We start from the raw sequence: 25,004 nt of genomic DNA, 5'->3' as shown, positions 1-25,004 counted from the left end.
GGAGTTTGGGTACTGAAATTGGAGAATAAGATCAGAATGGGAACAGCAGCAAGGTTTGTTTGATGATGAGTTCATTAGGTAAGTTAGTCTAGTATCTTTTAAATTTCACTTGATTTGGGGCACTGGATTTTTAAAACATATCCATATAATCCTTTGGATTGATTTTACAGAATCTTTTTGCATGTCTTTTTTTAATTAAAATTTCTCAATAAGCTTGAGAAATTAGGGTAGATTAATCAGGAAACAAGGCTAAAGTGATTTATGTGAGGCTATACAGAGCTAGGCCTGTAACTCAAGTCTTTGAAAATCCTTCTACGCCATCATGTTGCTTCCAGTAGTTTACATCAGTTCCACAGTCTAGGAAGGTATTATGTATTAGTAGGGATTAGTGACTTCATATGTAAACATCTTTTGTTCATTATTCATCAATTACTAGCAACTATTGTGTGCAGAGACCTTTTTTTTTCTTTTTTAAGATTTTATTAGAGAGAGAGAGATCACGAGCAGGGGGGAAGGGGTAGAGGGAGAGGCAGACTTCCCACTGAGCAGGGAACCCGATGTGGGACTACATCCCAGAACGCTGGGATCATGACCTGAGCCGAAGGTAGATGCCTAACTGCCTGAGCCACCCAGGTGCCCCTGCAGAGAGCTTTTTAGGTTCTGCAAGGTAAAGGTGATGTGAAGAGTGCAGTTCGGTATTATGTGTCATGAAATGTTGATGCCCAGCACTTGCACTCTTAAGAACTTATTTTAAGTAAATAATTGGACGTTTGTGCAAAGAATGTGCATCTTAGCATTGTTTTTAAAATTTAAAAAGTAATCTAAATCGTTAGGGAATTGATTAAATAAATTGTGACATATCCCACACATGTTTATTATATATGAAGTTTTAAAAATAAGTTACAAAATAGTATAAATGTTATGATTAGCTACTTAAAAATTAATGGATACGTCATAGAAAACAAATTTAGGGAATTATGTACCAAAATAATTATCCAGTTATTGTTGAATGAAAAATTACTAGTTAATTTTATTTTCTTAAACCATATTTTCTCAATTTTTTTTCAATGAGCATTCATTACTTTTATAATTGGAGGGGGGAAATAAAGCATTTTTTTAAAAGTAGCTAGGTAAGTACTGTTTACAGTTAACTACTAGAGCAGTACCATCCAGGAATAGAGATAATCCCATATTATCTAGCATTGTACATGGTGGACTCTGAGCAAATATTTACTGAATCAATCAGTACTCTGAATGTACTTGATGTTGTCAAAAATATTAAAATACTAGATCTTTTTTAAGTCTAGTAAGCATGTGTCAATTTATTATACAACCCAGAGTGTGATATGTGTACCATTGCCATATGTAAAAACAGGGCATATGTGAGATGATACTCAGACTTTTTTATGTCAATAGTTATGTATTTGTTTCAACATCTTAGGAAAAAATGTAACCACTACATTACATCTGTGACTTCAGAGATATTTAGAACAAAGCTATTTTTTTTAGCTTAAAAAAATTCGGTTTAATGAAAAAGAGTGAAATGCAAAAATCATTTAATGGTAAAATAATGACTGATGCTTGATAAATATTGCAATATTAGGTAAAGGTAAGTCCCCGAGGTGTTATTTCCGAGCATATTGCTTAAAGGTGAATTCTAAAGCTTGCCTCGTAGTAACTTTCTTTCACTATTGTGGTGACATTTTTCTGATCCCATATGCAGAACTTAGGATAATGCCCTTTTTTGACTTTTTCACATCTGCCTAGTTATTTTTTATGTTCCCCCCACTCTCTTATGGTACTGAAATAAAAGCCTGTTTCTTTTCCTCCTCGAGGAACTCTTTTACATTTAGCCTCAGGTCAACTGGCATCTTCCTGAAGCCTTTCTTATTGTAAATGCCTCTCTACAGGCAAATTTAGATGTCTCGTCTGTGTTACTTTATAGAACATGGTTTCATAAATCAGTAAACAATTTTTTTGTTTATAAACCCATCAAGAGCATGAGATGATGTTACAAGCCATCTCCCTTTTTCCTTTCCTGAGCTCAATGCATTTTACATAATAGATAATAAATATTTGGCCAATGAAAGACTATTATAAGATTATAGAACTAAGAAGAAAACTAAGTTCGAATTTCATTCCAAGTGTTAAGCTTTTAAATTTTTTTTTAATTCTGTGAGCAGAGCCTTGTAAGCAGAAACATAAGCTCCAACTTAAAGGTGAACAAATGTGTAAGGTACTGTATATCAACATACACACATACCCATCGTAGAATCATATGATTGCTTTAGAAATACAAAATGAGTTTTTTCAGAGTTATGAGGGCTAAAAAAAATCCAATTTAAGTAAAAACAGTCTTTTACTTTTCGTATATCGCTAACCGTAAGTTAGTTACAAAGTTCAAGATTTAGCAGAAAACTTACTGTTTTGTTCTGCATAGGTGATCTCATCCACATCACAACTTCTGTTATTACTACACATGAATGAGTGAAAAATTTTCTCTCCAGCATGCAACTTTTCAGAGCTGTAGACTCAACCAGCTGCCTTCTTGGTATCTCCTCTTATATGATTCGAAGGCCCTTCATAGTCAACATATTGAAAACTGAACTGATGATATGCCTCTACCAAACAAGCAGACTGGTTCTTTTCCAACATCACGTTTCTCTGTCCAGCTAGCTAGCTAGCTCTGCACACCAGGAAGCTAGAACTCATCTTTGACTTTTCTTAAAACTTCTGAGTCCCATACCAAGCCCCCATCACTAATTACTGTTGATTTTACCTCCTGACTCTACAACTCTGAAGTTAATCCATTCACTTCTTTCTGTCTCTAACAGTTTCGTGCCACCTTCTTCTCTTACTAGGAGTATTGTACTACACTTCTAATTCTCTATTCACATTTGCTTTTGACTCCCTCCAGTCAATTTTCTATAGTGTAGTCAAAGTGATCTCACTGTACAAATAAGGTGATGTCCCTCTTTCTGAAAATATAACAGTAGCTTCTCATTGCTTTTATGACAAAGTCCAAACCTTCTACGTGGTTTTTGGGAAGCATGGCCCCTACCTCACTCTTCAGTTTAATTTCTCACTTGACTCCTGGCCATCTGCAATCCAGACATTCTTGCCAATTTTTTCCTATTCGTGGATCTTTGCATTTGTTTTTTGTTTGTTTGTTTGTTTGTTTTGGTGTTTGGAACATTTCCCTCATCTATTAGTCTAATCTTGAATACCTCCTCTTCATCCTTTAAGTAGCAACTCAGGTATACTTATTTAGAGACTCCTATTGTATGCTTTTTATGTGTATTGATTTGATTGATTTTATTTGATTGATATTTGTCCATCTATCCTCTCGACTAAGTTCGGTGAGGGCATTGATAGCTTCTCTTGCTGATGATTTTATATTGAGCACCTAGCACATAGCAGGTACTCCATAATGATTGAATGGGTATGTGAATCTACTTGTATGATCTGGGTATACATCAAAATTTCTGTTAAATAAGTTCAGCATGAACCTTGCTGACTTTATGTTTTTTTAGTCTGTTTCATAGAAGTTATATTTTTACTGGATTTGAGGTCAAAATAAGTTGGATTCAATTTAATTGTGTTTACCTTTTCTTAATTTCTCCCACCTCTAATTTTTTTTGCAGTGGTTCCGCTAATAATGGCAAAAGACAGCAATGGTTATGAAAACTCTACAGGTGGTAAGATATTTGACAAAGATGCTCTGGAGGAAGATTCAGAAAGTTCTAGTGAAATAGGTGATGAAGAATCTGAAGATGAAATTACAAGCACTGGTAGAACTTCAGCTGATGATGATGATGATGTTGATGGAAATGAAAGTGATGAGGAGGAGGATGAAGATGAGGATAGTGACAATGATGAAAGTGACAGTGGTCCTGATCTTGCAAGGGGTAAAGGAAATATAGAAACTAGTTCTGAAGATGAGGAAGATATGGCAGATTTAGTGCCAGAGGACTCTGGTTTTGAGCATGCTTGGAGAGAATTAGATAAAGATGCTCCTCGGGCTGATGAGGTAAGCTTTTGAATGTAAGATTATTTGTGAAAAGCACAGTAAAAGTAGCTTTTATGGGTGGTAGAATTGATGTCATTAAATTGACTGGAAAAACCTTTGTTGGTAAATAATATTAATGATTATTCTGATTAAAACTTTTTGATATGAAAAAACTTCTTGATATGGAATATAGCTATATAAGTTAGATGTCTGTCCAAGCAAATAGAGATTAGTTAAAGAAATGTCACGTGAAATTTTTTATTTTTGTTTTTATTTATTTATTTGGCAGAGAGACCGCGAGAGAGGGAACATAAGCAGGGGGAGTGTGAGAGGGAGAAGCAGGCCTCCTGCTGTTCAGGGAGCCTGATGCGGGGCTCAGTCCCAGGACCATGGGATCTTGACCTGAGCCAAAGGGAGACGCTTCACAACTGAGCCACCCAGGCGTCCCAGGGCACATGAAATTTTTAGAAAATACTTATTGTAACTGGTAGTTTATATTTCTGTTCCTACTGCACTATTAGAAATGCTATAGGGTAACATACCCAATCTCCATACTCATGCATGGGTAGCAAAATAGCTTAACAAACTTGGTTGTTAAAAAGTCAGCTGATTATCAAGTTCTAATTCAAGAACTAAGAACCTAGTAAGAGAAAGTGCTTATCTGTTGACAGTTTTACCATTGTGTGACTCAACCGAAATTTTCTTCTACATATTGAAACTAGTTAGATAAATATTGTATTGGTGATTTCAGAATTTGGGGGAAAGGGGCGCCTGGATGGCACAGCGGTTAGACGTCTGCCTTCGGGTCAGGGCGTGATCCTGGCGTCATGGGATCAAGCCCCACATCAGGCTCCTCCGCTGTGAGCCTGCTTCTTCCTTTCCCACTCCCCCTGCTTGTGTTCCCTCTCTCGCTGGCTGTCTCTATCTCTGTCAAATAAATAAATAAAATCTTAAAAAAAAAAAAAAAGAATTTTGGGGAAAGAAGACATATTTTTTTGAATAGTTTGCAAGTGATGGGAATGATAGAGATTTTGTAATATTTAATTTTTCTCATTTCTTAGGTTACACGTCGATTAGCAGTTTGCAACATGGACTGGGACAGATTAAAGGCAAAAGATTTGCTAGCTCTGTTCAATTCATTTAAACCTAAAGGGGGTGTTATATTTTCTGTAAAGGTGAGAATTGATTTCATTTTGAAATATTTCTAAACATTTTAAGTTTAATCTTCTTGTTTTAAGTCATAGTTTTCCTTTTAAGAAAAATAATCTGGCATTTGTCCAGTACAGTTAAGCACAAAACTGGTAGCATAAATATAAAAGTTAGAAAGGAAGAGGTAAGATTATTGCTGTTGATGGGTCATGTGATTGTATGTATTTTAAAAACCTAAGGAAATCAATTGAAAATCTATCATAAAGCTCAATAAAGGGACAGAGTAAAATAAATATTTTTTAATTGCATTCTTCAATTCTTAACCACTTAAGAAAAAAATCTTTTTTTTACTAACAGCAGAAATGTAAAATCCATGGGAATTACCTTAAACATATATGATATATAGGAAGTAACCTATAACACCGGATAAATTTGAAAAACTTAAATAAATGTTAAGATACCATGTTTCTGGAGAGCAAGCATAGTGATTAAGAATCTAGGCTTTAACCAAAAAAAAAAAAAAAAAAAGAATCTAGGCTTTGCAGTATGATAGACCTGCAGTCAAACCTTGATTCTGATACATGCCATGTGATCTTGGGCATTTAATTAATTTCTCAAATGTGTTCTCTCACGTGACAAGTGAATATAATAATAGCACTTCCTAGAGTAGTTGTAAGGATGAAATGAAAAGAAGCTCACACTAAGTATATAGTACAGTGCCTGAAACAGCTCTAAATTATTTTTCTGTTTAAGTATTTAAAGATGTCAGTTCTATAGTTTTAGTATAGTTTCAGTCATAATCTCAGTTCAAATCAAAGTAAAGAAAAAGGATATCAGTAATCATCTAAAAGAATAAATAAGTGAGAATGACTAATAAATTTTTAGGAAAACATAGCAGTGTAAAAGGATTCGCCCTGCCAGGTATAACATTGTAAACATTTTGTATTGCTACAAGAGTTAACAAGTTTGGGTAAAATTGGAAAGACAAATTGATGGAATGAAATTGGTAAATAGAAGAGTTTATATTTTAATATAGACCAAAATAAGCTTGAATACCTGGCATTGGGAGAAATGGGTAAGTCTTTTTATAAAGAGCTTAGTTCAGATCTTTACGTCATCATAGTCCAAAATAAACTCCAGATAAAGTAAGGGGAAAAAATTAAAACTCAAATCACAGAAATAGAATAAAATAGTACTGTGTTTTTGTTACATCTTGTGTTTCAGGAAATGGATAGTAGGAATTTCTAGACTTAGAAAAGAGAAAAACAGAATCAACAAATGTGACTACATGCGTATTTAAAACTTCCACATCAAAATCTATTATTGCGGCTCAACTTAGTAGGAAAAAGTAGAATCCCCTATTAAATAAATTGTATATTGCAGAAAACTCAGAAAAGCATGTATTAGCAAAAATATATTAATCCCAGTAGTGTCAAAACAATACAAATTAATACAGTTATATTTTTTCTCAAAAGTAGCCAACATACAAATTTACCAAATCCCAATGAGTGTGAATTCTTTTTCTTTTACCAAGACCATCTAAACTGTGGATACGATTATTACCAGTTCTTTTCTATTTAAAGTGTTTCTTAAAAGAAAGCATTGGTTAAATGATATAACTTAAGAGATAAAATTGTTTTTCTCTATGTTTTATATAGTTCTTTAATCATTTTTGTATATTTTGTGTCAACTATTTAATCCAGTCATTTTTCGTGTGTGTTTAAGTTCCTTGAGCACTTAGACTGTTGTTTTGCTTTTCTTAATTTTTCCCTTGGACCATCTTGTCCCAGTTGATGTATGCAGGAGATTCTCTATTTTTGTTCTCAAGCTCCACATCTGTTACTCTCCAGCCAAAACGACTATTTTTAAAGAGATTCCTCAGGATGTTTTAGCTTCCTGTAGTAGGTTTGGAAGTGAGTCATCCTTACTGTTTTCATCGAGTTCAGTTGTAACTCTTAGAGTTCCTGACCTTCACAGGTCTGGATGTTGTAAGAAAAGTAAAGTATGAATTACGTTGACCTTATTTTTTTGTGTTTAGATATATCCTTCGGAGTTTGGAAAGGAAAGGATGAAGGAAGAGCAAGTTCAAGGACCAGTAGAGTTATTAAGTATTCCTGAAGATGCCCCTGAGAAGGACTGGTATTAACCTGTTACAGAAAACAAAACTAAATCTCATAAGTTCATGTCACTAACTCAGAATTCTAGTCACTTTAATGGGACTAAAGTTTATGTTGTGTCTGCCATTCATGGTTAAAACAAGTTGCAAAGCAGATTAAGGTCTGTTAGAAGTGGCACACTATTCCAACAACCTTTTGTGTGTGTATTCATATTTCTATATTCACAAAAACAATTATTGCAGTTTTGAAAAACATTTCACAGACTGATTTAGGGTTCTCAGCGTCCTTGCTCTTAATTAGTAAGTTTTGGTTTTTTCCAGATATGTTGCTCTTCATAGGTGTAGCATTGAAACCCTATTTGCCTTCAAAATAATTTTTTTTTAATTTGAGGATTAAATAAATAATGATAACAGTTTTTATCATCCTAATGTATAGAAAAAAAATTAAGGTAGTTTTTAAACCACTAGGTGGAGCTATATGTGCACATAATAAAAATGGTTAACTAGATTGGTGGCAGAACAGCCAATGAAGACACTCAAAGAATATGTTGTAGTTCAATGAAATTAAACTTATAACCATTTAGGCTTAACAACACATAAAGCTGGAATAAACATTTTACAAGATCAGAAATTTCTTTGTACTTAGAGCTAATGCTTTTCCTAGCATACTTATTTTATAATGTAGTGATCTTGTTCAGGAGTTTTACTTAAGAGACTACATGTGGTAGCAAAACAAAGAAATGCCTTTCAAGAGTTAAAATTATGAGTAAGCGTATGTGATTCTCACACACTCCTTTTCTAGATACTAAATTTCAATCAAAATACCTAGTGTGCTTTGTCAGAATAATAAATTGAGCTTAAATATTTAATGTCCATGAAAGTAGAATCATGAAGGAAAGATGGATTGGAATGAAAGCCAGGTTGTAATATATTTTTCTTGAAATAATTGCATTTATTTTTTAAAGGAAGATACTGTATAGGTAAACTTAATGAGTTTTCTACCTTTTAGGACTTCTAGAGAAAAATTGAGAGATTATCAATTCAAACGACTCAAGTACTATTATGCAGTTGTAGACTGTGATTCTCCTGAAACAGCTGGTAAAATTTATGAGGATTGTGATGGCCTGGAATTCGAAAGCAGTTGTTCATTCATAGATTTAAGGTAATCCAGTATGTGTCTTACCAGTTTTATCTTGTACCACAATATGATTGTAGGAAGTAAGTTATTAGACAGGTAGTATTTTCTGTTGTTTCATATTGTAAAAGGGGATTTATTGCTTTAGGTGAACTCTGTCCTATGGAACATACTCTTTTTTTTTTTTTTAATTTTATTTTTTATTTATTTGAAGATATAGAGACAGCCAGCGAGAGAGGGAACAGAAGCAGGGGGAGTGGGAGAGGAAGAAGCAGGCTCATAGCGGAGGAGCCTGATGTGGGGCTCGATCCTGTAATGCCGGGATCACACCCTGAGCCGAAGGCAGACGCTTAACAACTGCGCCACCCAGGCACCCCTCTATGGAACATACTCTTAACAGAGAAAACTATAATGAGAAAAAGCTAAAATATTGTGTATGAGTCGCCCCACATTTATATCCTGAATTTTAAACATATTGGCTATGTTTTTACGATGGATTATATGCAGTGATATTTCTTTGCAACTCTCTTTTAGAACTAGGAACCAGGTGAATTAACTTTAAAAAAAGCATTGAGGTGGGGGCAAAGGAATTTGCTAATAAACTGGAACCTCTAGACCTGTGCTGTCTAATACAGTAGCTACTAGTCATATCTGACTATTTAATTAAAAATTTTAAATTCATTTATTTGCTTCATCACTAGGCGCATTTGAAGTACTTACTGGCCATATGTTGGACAAAGCAGATATAGAACATTGCTATCATCACAGAAAGTTCCATTGGACAGTGCTGCTCTAAATGCTTAGTGAATGGATGTGCTGCTGGCATTGTCTTCAGACTTGGGCATTATTTTCACCCCATGCGCAGGTTTCACTGGCCCAAAGCTGAAAAACCTTAGGTGGTCATAAATCTCAGTTCTGAGGAAATGGGAAGCTGGACTACTCTACCATTTTATCATTAGCATAGTGCTTTTGAACCCAGTAAACCATTCTTCTATGACACTTTGAATAGAAATCAGTTCTTTGTATCCAGGTTTGTGAGAGGCTTTGTTCACAAAATGAAATATTTCCGGGAAGAAAAAATGGATCATTTCGTAGTCCCTGGCTTTCATACTTCAAAGGCATTTGGACTGGTAGAAAAATACAAATAAAAATTTTTGAATTGATAATTTGAGGTAAGATTTTAGTACGCTTGCATTTATAACAAGAAGGGGTATCTCATCACACAAGTATTTCTCTTTTCTGTTAACAATTTCAATAGGAGGTACTTGTCTTGAATGTTTAAATAGCAGGTACCAAACATTTGTTGGAATGTCAAACTCTTTGGGTTTCATGAATTCATGTTAACATGTTCTTTTCAGGATCATTTTGTTCTCTCTGTTTCCTTTTTGGGACATTTCCATGCAATGTTAGAATAAGCTCTGGCAGTCCTAGAAAATAAGATCAATGACCATGGAAAAAATTTACATTCCCTGTTTTATTTTGTTAAACATAACATCAGAAAAGAAAATTTGAGTTTTCTGCTGCCATCCATTTATCTAGAAACTTTTTTTCATCTGCCCCCAAATATAAATGCATGCATATTAATAACATTTAAAAATACTGAGTTCAGGTATTTTTCTTCTAGTAAGTCTTTGCAAAAGTATAGCTTGAGGATATTGTGTAAACCTAATGAACTTTAATTATCTGTTTTTTCCCCCTAAAATAATTTTTGGTGAGTTATAGAGCCTATGCTTTTTGTGTGTGTGGAACCAAAATCTTCTATATAAATTATAAAACTTAAATATATTAACCATGAGTTATTTAACTCTGCTTCCCCCTCCCCCCATTTTTTGGCCTGATGCCTATGCATTGTCAGACAATTACAGTGGCTAATTTATATCAAATAGCTAATTATTTGTGAAAAAATATTGTAAGATTATAAAGATTTTTTAGTCTTAAAGATCAGCCTTAAGCTTTTTCCTTGTTTTCAGGGACACCTTATGTGTCAGATACTTTACATTCAGAACACTTATCCACTGCTAATTCTGTTTGTTCTTCAGAATATCATCTAGCAAGCCAAGACTGTGCTATCAGGAGTCTAGGTCTTTTTGAAACATGAGGGACCCATGTGTGTTTGCACCTGACTCATATTAACTAACTCCGAACACAGCGTTTCTACCTACAGAGTTCATTCAGATTTAGTGGAATTACAGATTTATAGTTCATGAATTTCAGAAGTTTTGTGCCAAGGTTATTTCTAACGTTATTTGCCCCATCTACATGTGTGTTCTATAGAAACTTTTATATGGTATGTATGTATAAACTATAACTAATTAGAAGAGAACCTAAACTCTGGTTGTTTATCACTACAGCATATGTTTAAATAAATTTATCTTTTCTTTGTTTCTTAGGTTTATACCAGATGATATTACTTTTGATGATGAGCCCAAGGACGTAGCCTCAGAAGTGGATTTAACAGCATATAAACCGAAATATTTCACATCTGCTGCGATGGGAACATCAACGGTATTTCTTAACTTTTAAAAATGTATAGCTGGACTCTTGCTTTCAGAAAAGAATTTGTGTATTATAGCATCTTCAGAAATGGAAAGTACTCAAAATTTCAATGCACAAATACAAATAGAAGTGAGACACAAGTGTATTTGCATTTTTATCTACCACATCTGTTTGAACCTATTTTCAGATTTTTGTTATGCCTTTAAGCTTGAGTCAGTTACCTGCAAATGTTTCTTTTTTTCTCCTCCATCTTTTCCACATATTCAGTTAGATTCTTTAATAAATAATATGTCAGTTATTAATATCCTAGGGTGTGGGGGAAGGCGGTAACAGATTACCTCAAATCACAGTTAAAACCAGTGGAAATTTTAAATAGGAAAACATATTTTTCTGCAGATATGATCCAAAATTGTAAAGACAATTGAAGTAGAATAATTCAGGACTATGAGATGTCACATTATTGTCTAATAATGAACAGCCAAAAGATGTCTGTTGAATTAATTTGTTGCTTAGCTGCCCACCTTCTCCTTCTCCCCCTCCAAAAAAAAAAAAACCTTCTGTCCACAGACTCTGCAGGAACCACACAGGTCTCCCATTGCCTTTTCTGTGACAGAGCGTAGTGCTCTTCTGAGGATAGGCTGGTGGTAGAGAGAGCTACTGTATCTGTCACCTGCATGCTGTTTTGGGTACTGTGTGGCCTTGATTAGTTACTGAGTATGGTAAAACCCCACCATGATGCAGTAAGTGAAATTTAAAAGATTCACTAACATAAAATATAAGGTCACGTTATTTTCATGACTGAAAAATGACCAAGGCAAGTCTGTCCAGACAGCCTTTTTGCAATTCCTAGGGTCCAGCCGTGCCATCCACGTATGTCCCAGTTCTAGCAGTAGTTTTATGGTTATCACTGAGGCAGATTATCAGAATAGGGATAATTTGACTAATTAGAACTTCTAAGATAGTGACGGCTGTCTTAAAGATCTCTTGGTTAATTGGTACCCATTTTGTTGTCCTGATCTGAGGAGATTAGCCTGAGGGGAAAAAAAACGAGGATAGGGGACCTACCCTGTGATGAAGCTAAAACTTCTGACAAGACACTTATCTGAGAATGGAGGCTGCATGGAGGGCAGGAGCCAAACCAGTCATGTTACAGATGAATTTCTGTGTCATGGGGGTTTACTGTACTTCCAACCAGTAGATGCCTTTCTTATCAGTGACTCTTAATCTTTTTCAGGAAAGGACCCTACTGAAATTCTGTTGAAAGCTTTAGTAATAGGTTTCATGTTGTTTGTAGACCTCCCGAAATACTTAGAACTCCAGGTGAAAAACATGTTTTTGTCGATTCATAATGTTAACTTTTTCACTAGTGCGTTTTCTTTTCCCTACAATTAATTGACACACTGGTGAATTTTTACTTCTGGTATTAGAGTAGCTTGCATTTAGCAGAGAGTTAGGAGGAAAAAGATACAGGTTAATGGAAATGGTTCCTCCTCATAAGTAAAATACTTTTTATTCATGTCATTTATTACTTGTTTTACCATGTCTTTTTTAGCTTACATCCACATTAGTGATAAATATTCTGTGAGTGAGAGTTACTGACATTTCTGTTTTTGTTTGTTTTATTGGTGAAAGGTGGAGATCACTTGGGATGAGACTGATCATGAGAGAATTACAACACTCAACAGGAAGTTTAAAAAGGAAGAGCTTTTGGACATGGATTTTCAAGCCTACTTAGCTTCCTCTAGTGAGGATGAAGAGGAGATAGAAGAGGAGCTGCAAGGTACTTGTTAATCTTTTGATGTTTTACATTTGTAAGCATTTAGATGCCTAATCTAGACTTGTTCATGGAAATATGTCTTTGGCGGTAGCTTAAAAGGGAGTGCCAAGCTAATTCTTAAGCTGTCTGCAAAGCATACTCCCATGTATAGTATTATATACACCTACAAATCGTATTTGAAATTTTTTATTTAGAGGTATTTTTTTTACCTGAATTTCTTCAACCATGAGCATTTTGTTTAAAGCTACTACCAAACAAAAAAAGCCTGGCCTTTTAGATTTGTCCTGATTCATATAGTTCTGCAGTCTCTTAACAAACTAGTAAAATGCTCTGTTACCCACCCCCCCTTTTTTTTTTTAAACTAAGAGCTTCAAAGATTTATTTATTTATTTATTTTAGACAGCACAAGTGGGGAGGGGCAGAGGAAGGGGGAGCGAGAATCCGCAGCAGACTCCGTGCAGAGCCCAATGCAGGGCTTCAGCTCAGCATCCTAAGATCACAACCCTGAGATCATGACCTGAGCTGAAACCAAAAGCTGGATGCTTAACCAGATGTGCCACCCAAGCACCCCAATTGATTGAATATTCTTTATATTCATTTTCTCTTCATATAATTTAGAACGTAGACTCTGTTTCTGTTCATTTAGTGATTTTCCTAGAAATTATGACTTGCATTCTTAATTTACTAAGGTCTAATGATAATATTTTTACCCTCCAAGACGATATAGGGATCTTGAAACAACTCTCATGCTATCCTGTGTATTGTAATTCTATTTTTATGTAAGTCCTGTGAGCTATTAATATTTAAACTGCCCTTATTTCCATTTACCCACATTTTCTCCACTTTCTTTACTCCTTTTTCTTTTTTAAATCTCACACTTCTGTCTAGGATCATTTTCCTTTTATCTTATGTATGTCCTTGATAAATTCTGGTAGTATTTGCTGGTGTCACACTCTCTTGAGTTTTAGTATAAAAATGTCCTTATTTTGCTTTCATTTATGAAAGATACTTTCACCGGTAAAAAAAAAAAAAAAAAATTGTAGGTGGGAAGTCCTCTCCATCCCCACACTAATGATAATATCCTACAGACTTGTACTTTCATTGTTGTTTTTGAGAAATCAGTTGTCTTTTTTTCAGTCTTTTGAAGATTGTCTATAATTTTTTTCCTTGACTGTTTTTGTCAGTCTTTTGAAGATTTTCTGGATTTCTTTTTTCTTTGCTTTTAAATTTTTCTTGTCTTTTTTTTTTTTTTCTTTTTTTGGTCTTTCTGCATTTTTACTGTGAACAGTAGATTGCTTTTTATTTGCATGCTTGGGGTTTGTTGGGTTTCTTGCATTTGTGTCATGGTATCTTTCATCAGTTTTGGAAATTTCTCAGCCATTATCTAATCAGGTATTTCTTCTAACCTGTCCTTCTGGGATTCCGATTAAGTATATATGTTATTTCTTTCCACTGTAACTTCCATCTTGCTACTCTCATATATTTCTTAATCTGTTGTCTCCCTCTGCTGTGTTTTGGATATTTTCTTCCGACCTATCTTCCCATTCACTAATTTGGTTTTCAGCAGTGACGAATCTGTTGATAGACCTATCCATTGAGTTCCTAATTTTGCTTATTGTATTTTTCACTTCTAAAAGTCCTATTTGGCTATTTGTCAATCAGCAATATCACTTTTTATAATTTTCTATTCATTGCAGATTATTTTCAACCCTTATAAATGGTGTAAGCATGTATTTTAGTCTATGTCTGATAATTTCAGTAATTTAAGCTTTTTTGGGTTCATTTTTGTTACTTTACAAGATATTTCTTTTTTGTTTATTTGTATATGTGGTTAACTTTGTATACTAATCTGATAGATGAGATGAGAGTATCTAGTCAGAACTTTCATTTACTCTGGTCATTCTAGGACTACATTACTCCAAGTTTTAAGACTTCAGGTTCCTTGGACTTTGTGGGTGATACAACTCTTCTTGGGCTCATTTACTTCTGGTTGGCTTCTACCCTAACTGTATATCCCTCTGGGTCCTTGCTTAAAGTGGACATAGTAGTTGAAATAATCTCCTCTTCTCTGGTAACATTTGTCCTCTTGGCCCTGCCAGGCTGTCAAAACTAGTTTAGTTTCATAGCTGTTTCTTCTGTGGATCAGTAAATGTTCTCAGGGAAAAATAAATCTTGAATACAGGATCAACTCCCTGGTCCTCCCTTCTTGATTTTGACTTGGTAATTTTTTACTAATTTGTCAGTTCTTTGAAGTTTCTTTTTCTTTTTTTAAAGCCACTGAAGACTAAAAATATTTCATCCAATTTGATAACCTTGGTGAAAAGGTTGGTCTGAAGTATCTAGCTTGCCATGAATGGAAGCAGAAGTTCTCAAATTATCTGTTTTATTAAAAATTTGTTTTGATTGAAATGATCACTGGTGTATTTTCTAGTTGTATATGCTATTTTCCTAAAATAACTCATTTTTAAAAAATAGAACCAAAAAAACATCTTTTTCCCTCTATGTAGTCTGGCTCTATTTGGAAATGGTTGCTTGATTGTAATTTCTTATCAGTTTTTGGTTGATGCTACCTCCCTGAAATATTCACATCTTCATTTGTCTTATTTGATAGAATTCCCAGTCACGCAAAATTGTGTAAGAGGTTTAGTGCTGACAACAAATACCATAAATGTTAAGCACAGGTATAAGTATTTTAAATTAGCAGTGGTGAATATTCTTGTTTTTACGTATAGCTTAATATTTTTCATAGCTGTCTTTTGGTTTTCCTTTTGCATGTGTGTTGTTTTTATGACCTGAATGTCAAATAGAATTCTTCTTTAGTATTAACATAGGACCATTAACCCTTAACCTTCTTAGGTTCTGTGGTTGGCCTGTCATCATTTCTTTAGACTACTGAAGATACTGTATCATTTTTCTGAGTTTTTCATAAAGTGCTGCTCTTGAACTATGCTCTACACATGGAATGGAAAACCATGCTTAATCATTCTAGTTTCTTTTTTCAGACATCTCATATTAATAAAACCACATAATTTCTTAGGTATTTAATAGTCTTTGAAAAAGTATGATTTGCAAGGGTAGTTATGTTGGGCACAAAAGCCTTCTCATTTTTTTAAGGCCTCGGTGGCTGTTGCTTGTTAGCATTTTGGCTTTCTAAACAATTGAATGACCATTTTATTTCTAGTGTGCCCAGAAGAGCTAAGCCCTTTTTCAAATAGCCTTTGAAATATATATACTGATTTATCTGTATTTTCTTTTTATTCATATGCCTATATGGTCATTTAGCACTGTCTGAAAATTCTGGATAGTTTTTCTTCACTTACAGCTCTAGGTTAAAGGAAAGAAGAGAACATGTGTACTTGTGAAGATTGGCTATATGTTAACAGTTTTCTTTGATTGGTTTGGGAGAACTGACCTAGATTTTAAAATGATATTATTGGCATTTGGGCAAAAATGTATTAAGTTGTCAATATATTCTTAAGATCTTGGGCCCTCTGGTTTCAAATCCTGAGTTTACCCTATAGGAGAGTTATATAGGTTAGGTTTCCTAAGCCCTTTTCATAGCTGTGAAATGAGGATAATAATAGTACTTGGCTGATGGTTGGAAAGATTGAGTTAATGTTCATAAGGTGCTTACCATACTATTCCATATCATATATTTTTATTTCTAGAACTTAAAGAATTAATGGCTTTTTGTTTGAAATATACTACTCATTAAGTTTTTAAAGCATGCATTTTTCTTCAGTATTTTAATTGATTGCCAGTTTACTTTAATCTGTAATTTAGTACCTCTGATAGAGACATTAGAATATTTGAATGCCTTAGAGTTACTAGATGTTCCTGGTGTTTATAAAAGATCATTGCAGGGCTTCTTACTATTGGATTATTTTTTTTCATTCCTTATATAGTATTAAAGCTTTCACAAAGTATTGTCCTTGAATTGGAAAAAACAGACATACATGAGTTATCCCACATTTTAGAGCTTCAGAAAGTAAAATTTTAGTACTGGAAAAAATCAATTTAAAGTAGGCCATCAGAGACTTACCGCTAAAATTTCAACCTGGAAGGAGCTTGCTTCTAATTATGTTTTCAGAAGTAAGCTTTTAATAGAAAGAAATACATTGCCATTTCGTTAATGTGTTCCTGATGTTTTATCCATTGAATTACGGGATACATGACAGAATTCCATCCAACATTATTTTTGTGGCACAAAGCACAAACAGGAAAAAAATGAATTTCAGCTGTTTGAGTGAAAATATAAAAGTGTGATAGGATGGAAAGAATGTCCTGGACTATTTTTTTATTCATTTAGAGAAAAAAACTATGAAAACATTTACTTAACCAGTGCTTTTTCCATGTCACCTTTTTAAAAATGTGAGGACAATCTTAACGTTGATGTTTGACAGCTAAATGCTTAATGATGTTTGACATTTTTAGTGACCAGTTAACCATAGCTTATGGAAGAGAGGGTCTTCCTTATGCTGCTTCTAAATTTTCCTTTACCAGGGACATTTAGTCAATTCAATAAGTCTGTATGTTTTGCATTAAAACCCAGGTTCTCAATTTATGTTTTTGACTTGGAAAATTACAGTGGAAATACAGAGCAAACAAACTTTTCACGTGTTACTGTTCTTTGGTATTTGTTGTCCATGAATTTTATATTGTTCCTTTGTATTTAATTATTTTTATAAAAGTAGGAAAAGTGGATATTTTTCCACACAGGGATATTAGTTGGATTAATTTCTAATTTATTCACTTTTATTCTCCGTGTATTGTTGAGATCCTGAGAATAAGCACACTTTTTTTCACCATCAAATGGGAAAGACTCATTGTTTGTTTTGGATTCCAAGGAGCTTCTTTTATCTGTCTCTTCAGCATAAACAGTTAAATCCATGTATGAAATGCATCCCAACAATATTCAGTCTCCTTTTAGTGACTATAACCTTTTTAAAGCCAGTGTGCAGATGGCGGAGGACATAAAGAGGGATAAAATGCTCTCTCTCCTGTCTTGTTTATAGGGAAGAGAAAGTCCAAGGATGTTGCATGTCTATAAAATTATTTTGAAACATGAATTTTAATAAAAAGGGTAATTCCCAATATACTGCTTAGACAGTGCTAACTTACATTGCAAGTGAATTTTATTATAAACAAGAGTAAATGCTTTCATCTAATTCATTTAATATTAAGAAGTTTGTCTGATTTTGATATTCTGTTGCATTTTATCTGACAACATTTTTTAGAAGGTGCTATAGTGATTGTGAGATTTAAATCTAGATTTAAAAGTCAATTATTTCTTGTATTAAATGAAATTGATTTTTTTTTTTAATTAGGTGATGATAAAGTCAGTGTGGAAGAAGATGGGAAAACAAAGAAAAGTCAGAAGGATGATGAAGAACAAATTGCTAAATATAGGCAGCTCTTGCAGGTTATTCAAGAAAAAGAAAAGAAAGGCAAAGAAAATGATATGGAAATGGAAATTAAGTGGGTTCCAGGTAAGAATTAGATACTCATTAAATGTTCACTTGTTTTTCTTCATTTCAGGACGTTGAGTGCATTTTAGATATGAAGGAAAAGAACATTAACTCTTAGAAACATAAGCCTAAAAAAGTCTCATTTGCCAGGAATGTTTTTGTGAGGAAGTTAACACGGTATTTGCATACATCATTTAATTCACTTAAGGACTCGTGTTCTAGACTCTTGCCAGTTTTTTCCTGATTGGTTTCTTTGATTTACTAACTACAAATTATTTCTGTCCATTTATGAAGGTAGACCTTTCCTAGGTTTGATTCCAGTATTCTCAGTATATACCAACTTGAATCCAGGCACCATGCATTCTAAGGTCATTAAACTTTTTAAAATGTGTGATTCATAAGTGAACTTTTCTCCCATAACTCCTACTAGACCTTAATTAGCAAGGTTTCACTAGCACAAAATATGTAATACATAGTTTTCCACCTCAGTTTGCTGTGAAGAGTCAAAGAAGTACAGCATCATAAGTGATTTTTATAACTGCCTTGAAAGGCTCCACAAAATTTTTTTAGAATAGTACAATACTAATTAAATTAAAACCATGTCAAAGCTAAGCAAAGATAAAAACTAATGTAAATGAGGATTGTTTTCTAGCATACCCATTTTTTTTCCAGCAACCTGAGCAAAGCAGCATGTACCCTTGGAACCAATATTGGTTTTGCAGATTACTGCTGTTTACATTCATGTGTATCTTTTTTTTGAATTTCGGTATAGATAACATATGGTGTTATATTAGTTTCTGGTGTACAACATACATGTGTATCTTTTAAAGCTAGGTAGAATTTTTGACCAGGATTCAGTTCTTTTGCCACAATTCAGCTCTAAATGAAAGAATACTAACAACCTGCAGGAATATCATTGCTTAAAAGTTAAGTGTTCTATGTACAGTTATATCTGTTTCTTACAACTAGTATGTCTTTTCACTGGGAATAAAATGTTTGCATAGATTTTTATTTGGGGGTGTATTTTGATATTTGGGAGTTGATTGACTATTGTAATAGATTTCCTAGGGTGAACTTGTCTCTTGCATATTCCTGTAGGAAGGTGGTACTGTGTTGTAGCCCACTTGTTTTAAATGTTTGTCTTTTGCAGGAAGTTGTGGTAAGAAAAAATGAAATTTGGTAGTAGTAACATCTGAACAATGGTTGGGAGAACTCAGTTTAGCCTGGAGAGGAAAAGTCTAAAAAGTGACTCACTAGTTATTATCAGGTACTTGCAGAATGAATATATTAATGAAGGCTTCATTACTCTACTACATCAGAATTCAGTATTTTTGCCAGTAAATCAGAGTTGAAGGAAAGTAGAGTTCATGTAATATAAAGAGGAATTCTCTTCATCATTAGAATTGTCCAGCAGAAAGTCAAAGAGGCTGCTTTAAGGGGTTGGGTGCCCTTTTCAGTAAGTCTCACAATATGGTGATATTACCATACCACTCAGGGATGTTTGGGAAGCAGTATTTTACTTGAGGTCCTTTACTTTATGATTCCAAGGAATGTTGAATTCTGTCTTTTAAGTCAGGTATGTTGTAATTGCAGTCTAATCTTAGAATGAGCTCACTGAATGAAGTTTTTTTTTTAAGATTTATTTTTGAGAGAGAAGGAGAGGGAGTGCACGTGCGTGCTGGTGGGTGGAGAGGGAAAGGAAGAGGGAGAACAAAAATCTCAAACAGCCTCCTTGCTCAGTATGAAGCCATAGCAGGGCTCAGTTCCATGATTTAGATCATGACCTGAGCCAAAACCAAGAGTCAGACGCTTAACTGACTTAGCCACTCAGGTACCCCCAAATGAAGATATTTTAAATGAACACTAAAAAAAAAAAAAAGAAGAAGAGATTATTTATTTGACAGAGAGAGAGAGCGTGCGCACACAAGCCGGGGGAATAGCAGGCAGAGGGAGAGGGAGAAGCAGGCTTCCCCACTGAGCAGAGAGCCTGACACGGGGCTTGATCCCAGGACTCTGGGATCATGACCTCAGCCAAAGACAGATGCCCAACTAACTGAACCACCTTTAAATAAACACTTCAAATCAAAGTATTCAATTGACTGAGGAGGCAGATTTATAATAAACTTGACTGAGAAGTTTTATAGCAAATATTTCAGCTTTGTCAAGTGGACCAGATCAAACCTTTGTCTATGTTAATACAGTTATATAGGGAAAATACAAAGTAAGTGATAGTTACACTTGTATTTATAACTGGAAGATATAAGCAGTATAGTTTTCCTGGGATAAACCTCATGGTATACCACCTTTTTTATATATTCCTAGATTCAATTTAGTAATATTTTGTTAAAGATTTTTGCACCTGTGTTAAATGATGAGTATTTGTCTATAGTTTTTGTTTTTTTGCAGTGTCCTTTGTTTTTGGTGTCAGGGTAATGCTGACCTCATGATATGAATTGTGAGCTGTTCCCTTTTCTATTTAGCAGTACATTTTTATCTTGACTTTAACTTCCAGATATAATATTGTCGCAGAAAATATTTTGAAAATGAAAAATTATCATCTGTAATTCCACTACCCTAATTTAGCCACTGAATGATTAGTAGGATTGATTTAATTTATCATTTCTCTGTTGTTGAATACTTAGTCATGTTTTTAATCTTTCATTGCCATAGATTTATGGCATTGGGAAGAAATGTGACTGAAGGCCATTAGTGATCCCAAACCCACAAATACCAGTATTTTCTTAGACTCTTCACATTCATCACCAGCCAAGTAATTGACTTGCTATTTTAGGGCCTTTTACTTTTAAGCAATTTTTTTTTTAACAAAGATGTCTATCCTCTCCCTTCTCCATTTTAGAAATGTCGGTACATGTAGAGAGCAGTCAGACCACAGGGAAAAGCTAATGCTGGCAGTCAGCCTCACTCAGTAGTTAGTTATGTGACTTCCTCATTCACAGAGCAACTTGACATATGCTGTGGATCAACCTGTGGTTCTCTTACCAGCTGTTAAAACTACCAGTGTTAAAACCTCAAATGTTAAATCTCAGATGCCAAGCATCTAGGATGTTATAAATAATCTATAGCTTTTTCCATATTTTGAAATATTTTCATAGGATAGCTTCCCAGAAATGGAATTACTAGGGAAAAGCATGAACACTTTTTGTCTCTTGAGATTAGTGCCAAATTGCTTTCCAAAAGGGTTGTACTAGCTTATAATGCCTTCAACGATAGGTAGAAGTGCCAGTTTCGTGGACTTACAATCAATACTGGGTTTTTGGGGGGGTTTTTTTACTGCTAATTGAATAGAGGAAAATTGATATTCTGAAATATAGTGTGTTTTGTAAGTCTTGCCATAGTGTTTTTGAAGGCCTCAGTTAAGGTTTCACTGTCTGCGAATTTTGGTATATACATGCACACAAGTATGTATGTGCATGTGTGCACGTAAATGTCTTTTACATACTACACATGTTAAATGACATAAATGAGCTAATCTTTCAGGATCTCAGTTTGTCTGGAAAATGGCACTGATAATACCTTTCTTGCTGAATCTGAGATATTTATAAAGGTTTCTAATAAGCTAGAGCATTATTCATGTCATATGTGTATTTTGGTGGATTTGTGTCTGACAAAATGTGTATTCCCAGTAACAATGATCCTGAACCTCAGGACTTTTATGATGCTATACTTCAGTAAACCACAAAGGGTCACTATGAGATTATACTATATCGTTCATCAGTTTTTCTGTGGCTTGATTTCCAAAATATTAAGCTCTTCAGAAAAATAACTACCCTTAATCACTAACACTTGTTGGAATATACTTTGGTTTGGTTTTTAAAAGGAATTTTAATTTAGACTATTTAAACTTCCTGTCTTTTTACATTGGATTATATACCATAGTAACATCAGGAGTTTAATTCCTTAAAGGTAGAGTATTAAAGGAGGCAGATAACAGGTACATAGGTGTAAAAGGTAGAATAAGCTAGTCTTTCTATTGATATTCTAGTTCTTTATAGAAGTGTTATCATAAAATCACATTAGTTCAGATTATAAATAAGTAAAAATGTTGAATTATGAGATTTTTAAATAAAGTTCTAATTCAGTATTTTGATGTTTGTAGAATAATATTTTCCATATCAGTGTGTTGCTGAAAAGGTCTCCTGGTTGACTCAGTTTGATATATAGTAAGGTGATGCATGTTGGGCCTTCATCAGTGAATGTGCCTCTTCAAGGAATTTGTAACATACGTACAGATAAAGGATATTCAGTTTTATCTCATATATTAAATAACTTCTCTTACATTAATAGTTCAAATTAATTTTTTGTTGTAGATAATACAAGATATATATAAATAATATCTTTGAAATTCCATCCAGAATATGAACAAATAATGACATGTTTCTTTGCTTATAATCTTAAAAGAGACTAGATATGATAAAAGTCTTCTTTTTCTTAGTTATCTTTGGTTTAATAGATGCCAGTGAAAAGGTTATCTGGTCTTTTTTTCACTCAATATCCTTCAGTAACCCAACTTTCCTTTAAATACTTATCGGGCGCCTCGTAATGCCGGGAACTGTTCTAGACACAGTGTGAAGAAAATATAAATCCTTGACCTCATATATCTTATGTTCAGTTGAAGGGGAGACAGATGAATCTAATAAAAAAAATATTTAAGCAGAAACTAGTAGAGGTCAGGGAGTGAGACATGCAGAGAAGAGTGTGGGAGCAGAGGAAATAGTAAATACATGGCCCTGAAGCTGTAGTTCATCCTGTTTAAGGAATGGCAGAGAGAACAGTGTGACGGGAGGGAGTGAGTGGAGGAAAGAATAATAGATGAGGTTAGAGCGGTAACATGAAGCCAGATCATGAAGGTCTTTTAGGTTATTTTAAGGACTTGAACTTTTTCTCTGGGTGAGGTAAGAAGCCACTGGCGTTTTGAGCTGATCTGATCAGCTCAAAACAGATTCACCCTGGCTGCTGTATTGAGAGTAGATTAAAGTAGGAGGTAAAGACAAAAAAGAGGAAATCAGTCACGGGCTATTGCAGTACTCTTAAGATAACGTAGATTGTGGGTGGAAGAGGTTTGCAAAGGAACCTCAAAAATTCTCTTTTGGACACATGCTAATTTTAAGATGCCTATTAGATATCAAAATAGGCATGTCAAGGAGACATTTGGATCTATAATTTAGAGTTCAGGAGAGAGCTCAGAACTGGAGATCTAAATTTGGGGATCTTCATTGTCTAGGTCTCTGGAAGTAAAGAACACCAAAAGAGTGAATATAGGTAGGAAAGAAAAAAGGTTCAAAAACTGATCACTGGAGCACTCCAGCATTTACAAGTTGAGGAAAACATGTATTATCCAAAGGGCTGGGAAGAAACTACCAAAGCCACAGGAGGAAATTCAGCGCTATAGGATATCCAGAGAGCCAGGTGTGAAGAAAGCATTTCAGTGAGAAGATGGGTCAATAAAATACAGGCTAAGAATGACCGGTGTGGAGATCATTAGATCATCAGTGATTTTGAACTGTTTTGATGGAATAGAAGGGATAAGGTTAATGTGGGTTCAAGAAAGAATGAGGAGTGGAATTGGAGACAAGTACAGACAACTCCTTTTTCTGAATATTTGCTCAGAAGTTGCAGGCATTGTGACTCTTCATCCCTAAAAAGTACTTCAACATGTAACTTCCAAATACAAAGACAGTCATCTACATAAGTGCAGTGTTGTTAATCACACTAAGGGAATTTAATATTGATACAAAAATAAATATCTTGCTCATTCCAATAATACTCTTTATAGTTCTTTCATGGTCCAGTGTCAGTCAGTTTTATAGTGTCTACTGTAGTGGCTTATAGAATATCCACAATCTGAATTTGTCTGATTGTTTCCTCACAGTTAATTCTGATAAAATGTTTTTGGCAAGAATTCTCCATAAACAATGTTGCGTATTTCCCATTGCCTCACATCACGAAGTCCCTGATGCCAGTTTGTCCCATTATTTGTGCTGTTAACTTTGCTCACTCAGTTAAGAAGGTGTCTGACTAATTTTTCCATTAAAGACACATTTTGTTTTTGGTAATTGGTGAGTTAATTAGTGAGTGGGGTGTGTAAATATCCTATTTCCCAACATTTTTTCTGATGCCATTGGCATTCTTTGATGATCCTTGCTTGAGTCAAGTTATACCATTCATTGCAAAATGCTGATTTTCCGTCATTCCTTCTGCATTTGTTAGCATCCACCCCTTTCCGGAGTTACCATGCACTAATGGATGGACAGGTCTTGAGGCATTTTCCTATAATGGGTCACAGGAATGGGAAAGAAACTGGAGGAGAAAGTGAGATCAGGAGAGCATTTTTCTTTCATATGGGGAAAATAACAACATGCTTCTGGGAATGATCTACCAGAGATAAGAAGAAATGTTGATGCTATGATGGTAACTATGTTCTAAAGTAGGCAAAAGGAGTTGAAATATTTTTATACAAGTGTAGGAAGTGGCTTTTGGTCCATTCACATGGCATTTCATTGTAACAGGAGAGAAGGCAACGAATATGGTCACAGGATAATGGATAAAAGCGGTAGTGAGAGCTTGTAGCACTCTTCTGTTTGCTTGTATTAGTGAAACAGGAAGGTCATCAGCTGAGAGCAGGAATGAGGGAGGAGGTAGAGATTTGAAAAAAAAAAAGATATGAAATAGCTGTTTAGGAAAGTGGTGAAGTGGGAGATTTAATAGTATTGCTGAGCAGCAATAAGGGTGCACTTGTAGCTAATGGTCTTGTAAAGTTAGATGAATCAACATAATTATGTTTTTCTTCAGCCACATTTAATTATGTGCAACAATGGAGTAAGGAGAGAGTTGGA

The 25,004-nt window shown here is 34.4% G+C and overlaps 1 protein-coding gene across 4 annotated transcripts in view; it reads left to right on the top strand.

Annotated features, from left to right (window-relative positions):
• The window catches only part of ESF1 (ESF1 nucleolar pre-rRNA processing protein homolog), a 62,891-nt gene that overhangs the window by 4,068 nt on the left and 33,819 nt on the right, over positions 1 to 25,004 (top strand). For all 4 annotated transcript variants that reach the window (XR_006409956.3, XM_026503014.4, XM_057312669.1 and 1 more), the window contains exons 3-9: positions 3,645 to 4,030; positions 5,071 to 5,184; positions 7,197 to 7,297; positions 8,284 to 8,436; positions 10,800 to 10,914; positions 12,538 to 12,685; positions 18,010 to 18,171. Coding sequence is in view for 3 of the 4 variants with exons in the window: in XM_026503014.4 (XP_026358799.2) it covers positions 3,645 to 4,030; positions 5,071 to 5,184; positions 7,197 to 7,297; positions 8,284 to 8,436; positions 10,800 to 10,914; positions 12,538 to 12,685; positions 18,010 to 18,171 (1,179 nt within the window). In the remaining variant the exon portion in view is untranslated. The remainder of the gene's footprint in view (positions 1 to 3,644; positions 4,031 to 5,070; positions 5,185 to 7,196; positions 7,298 to 8,283; positions 8,437 to 10,799; positions 10,915 to 12,537; positions 12,686 to 18,009; positions 18,172 to 25,004) is intronic.

This window comes from Ursus arctos, unplaced genomic scaffold (assembly GCF_023065955.2).
Source record: "Ursus arctos isolate Adak ecotype North America unplaced genomic scaffold, UrsArc2.0 scaffold_16, whole genome shotgun sequence".
Lineage (NCBI taxonomy): Eukaryota > Metazoa > Chordata > Mammalia > Carnivora > Ursidae > Ursus > Ursus arctos.
This window is presented reverse-complemented; position numbering and strand designations above follow the sequence as displayed.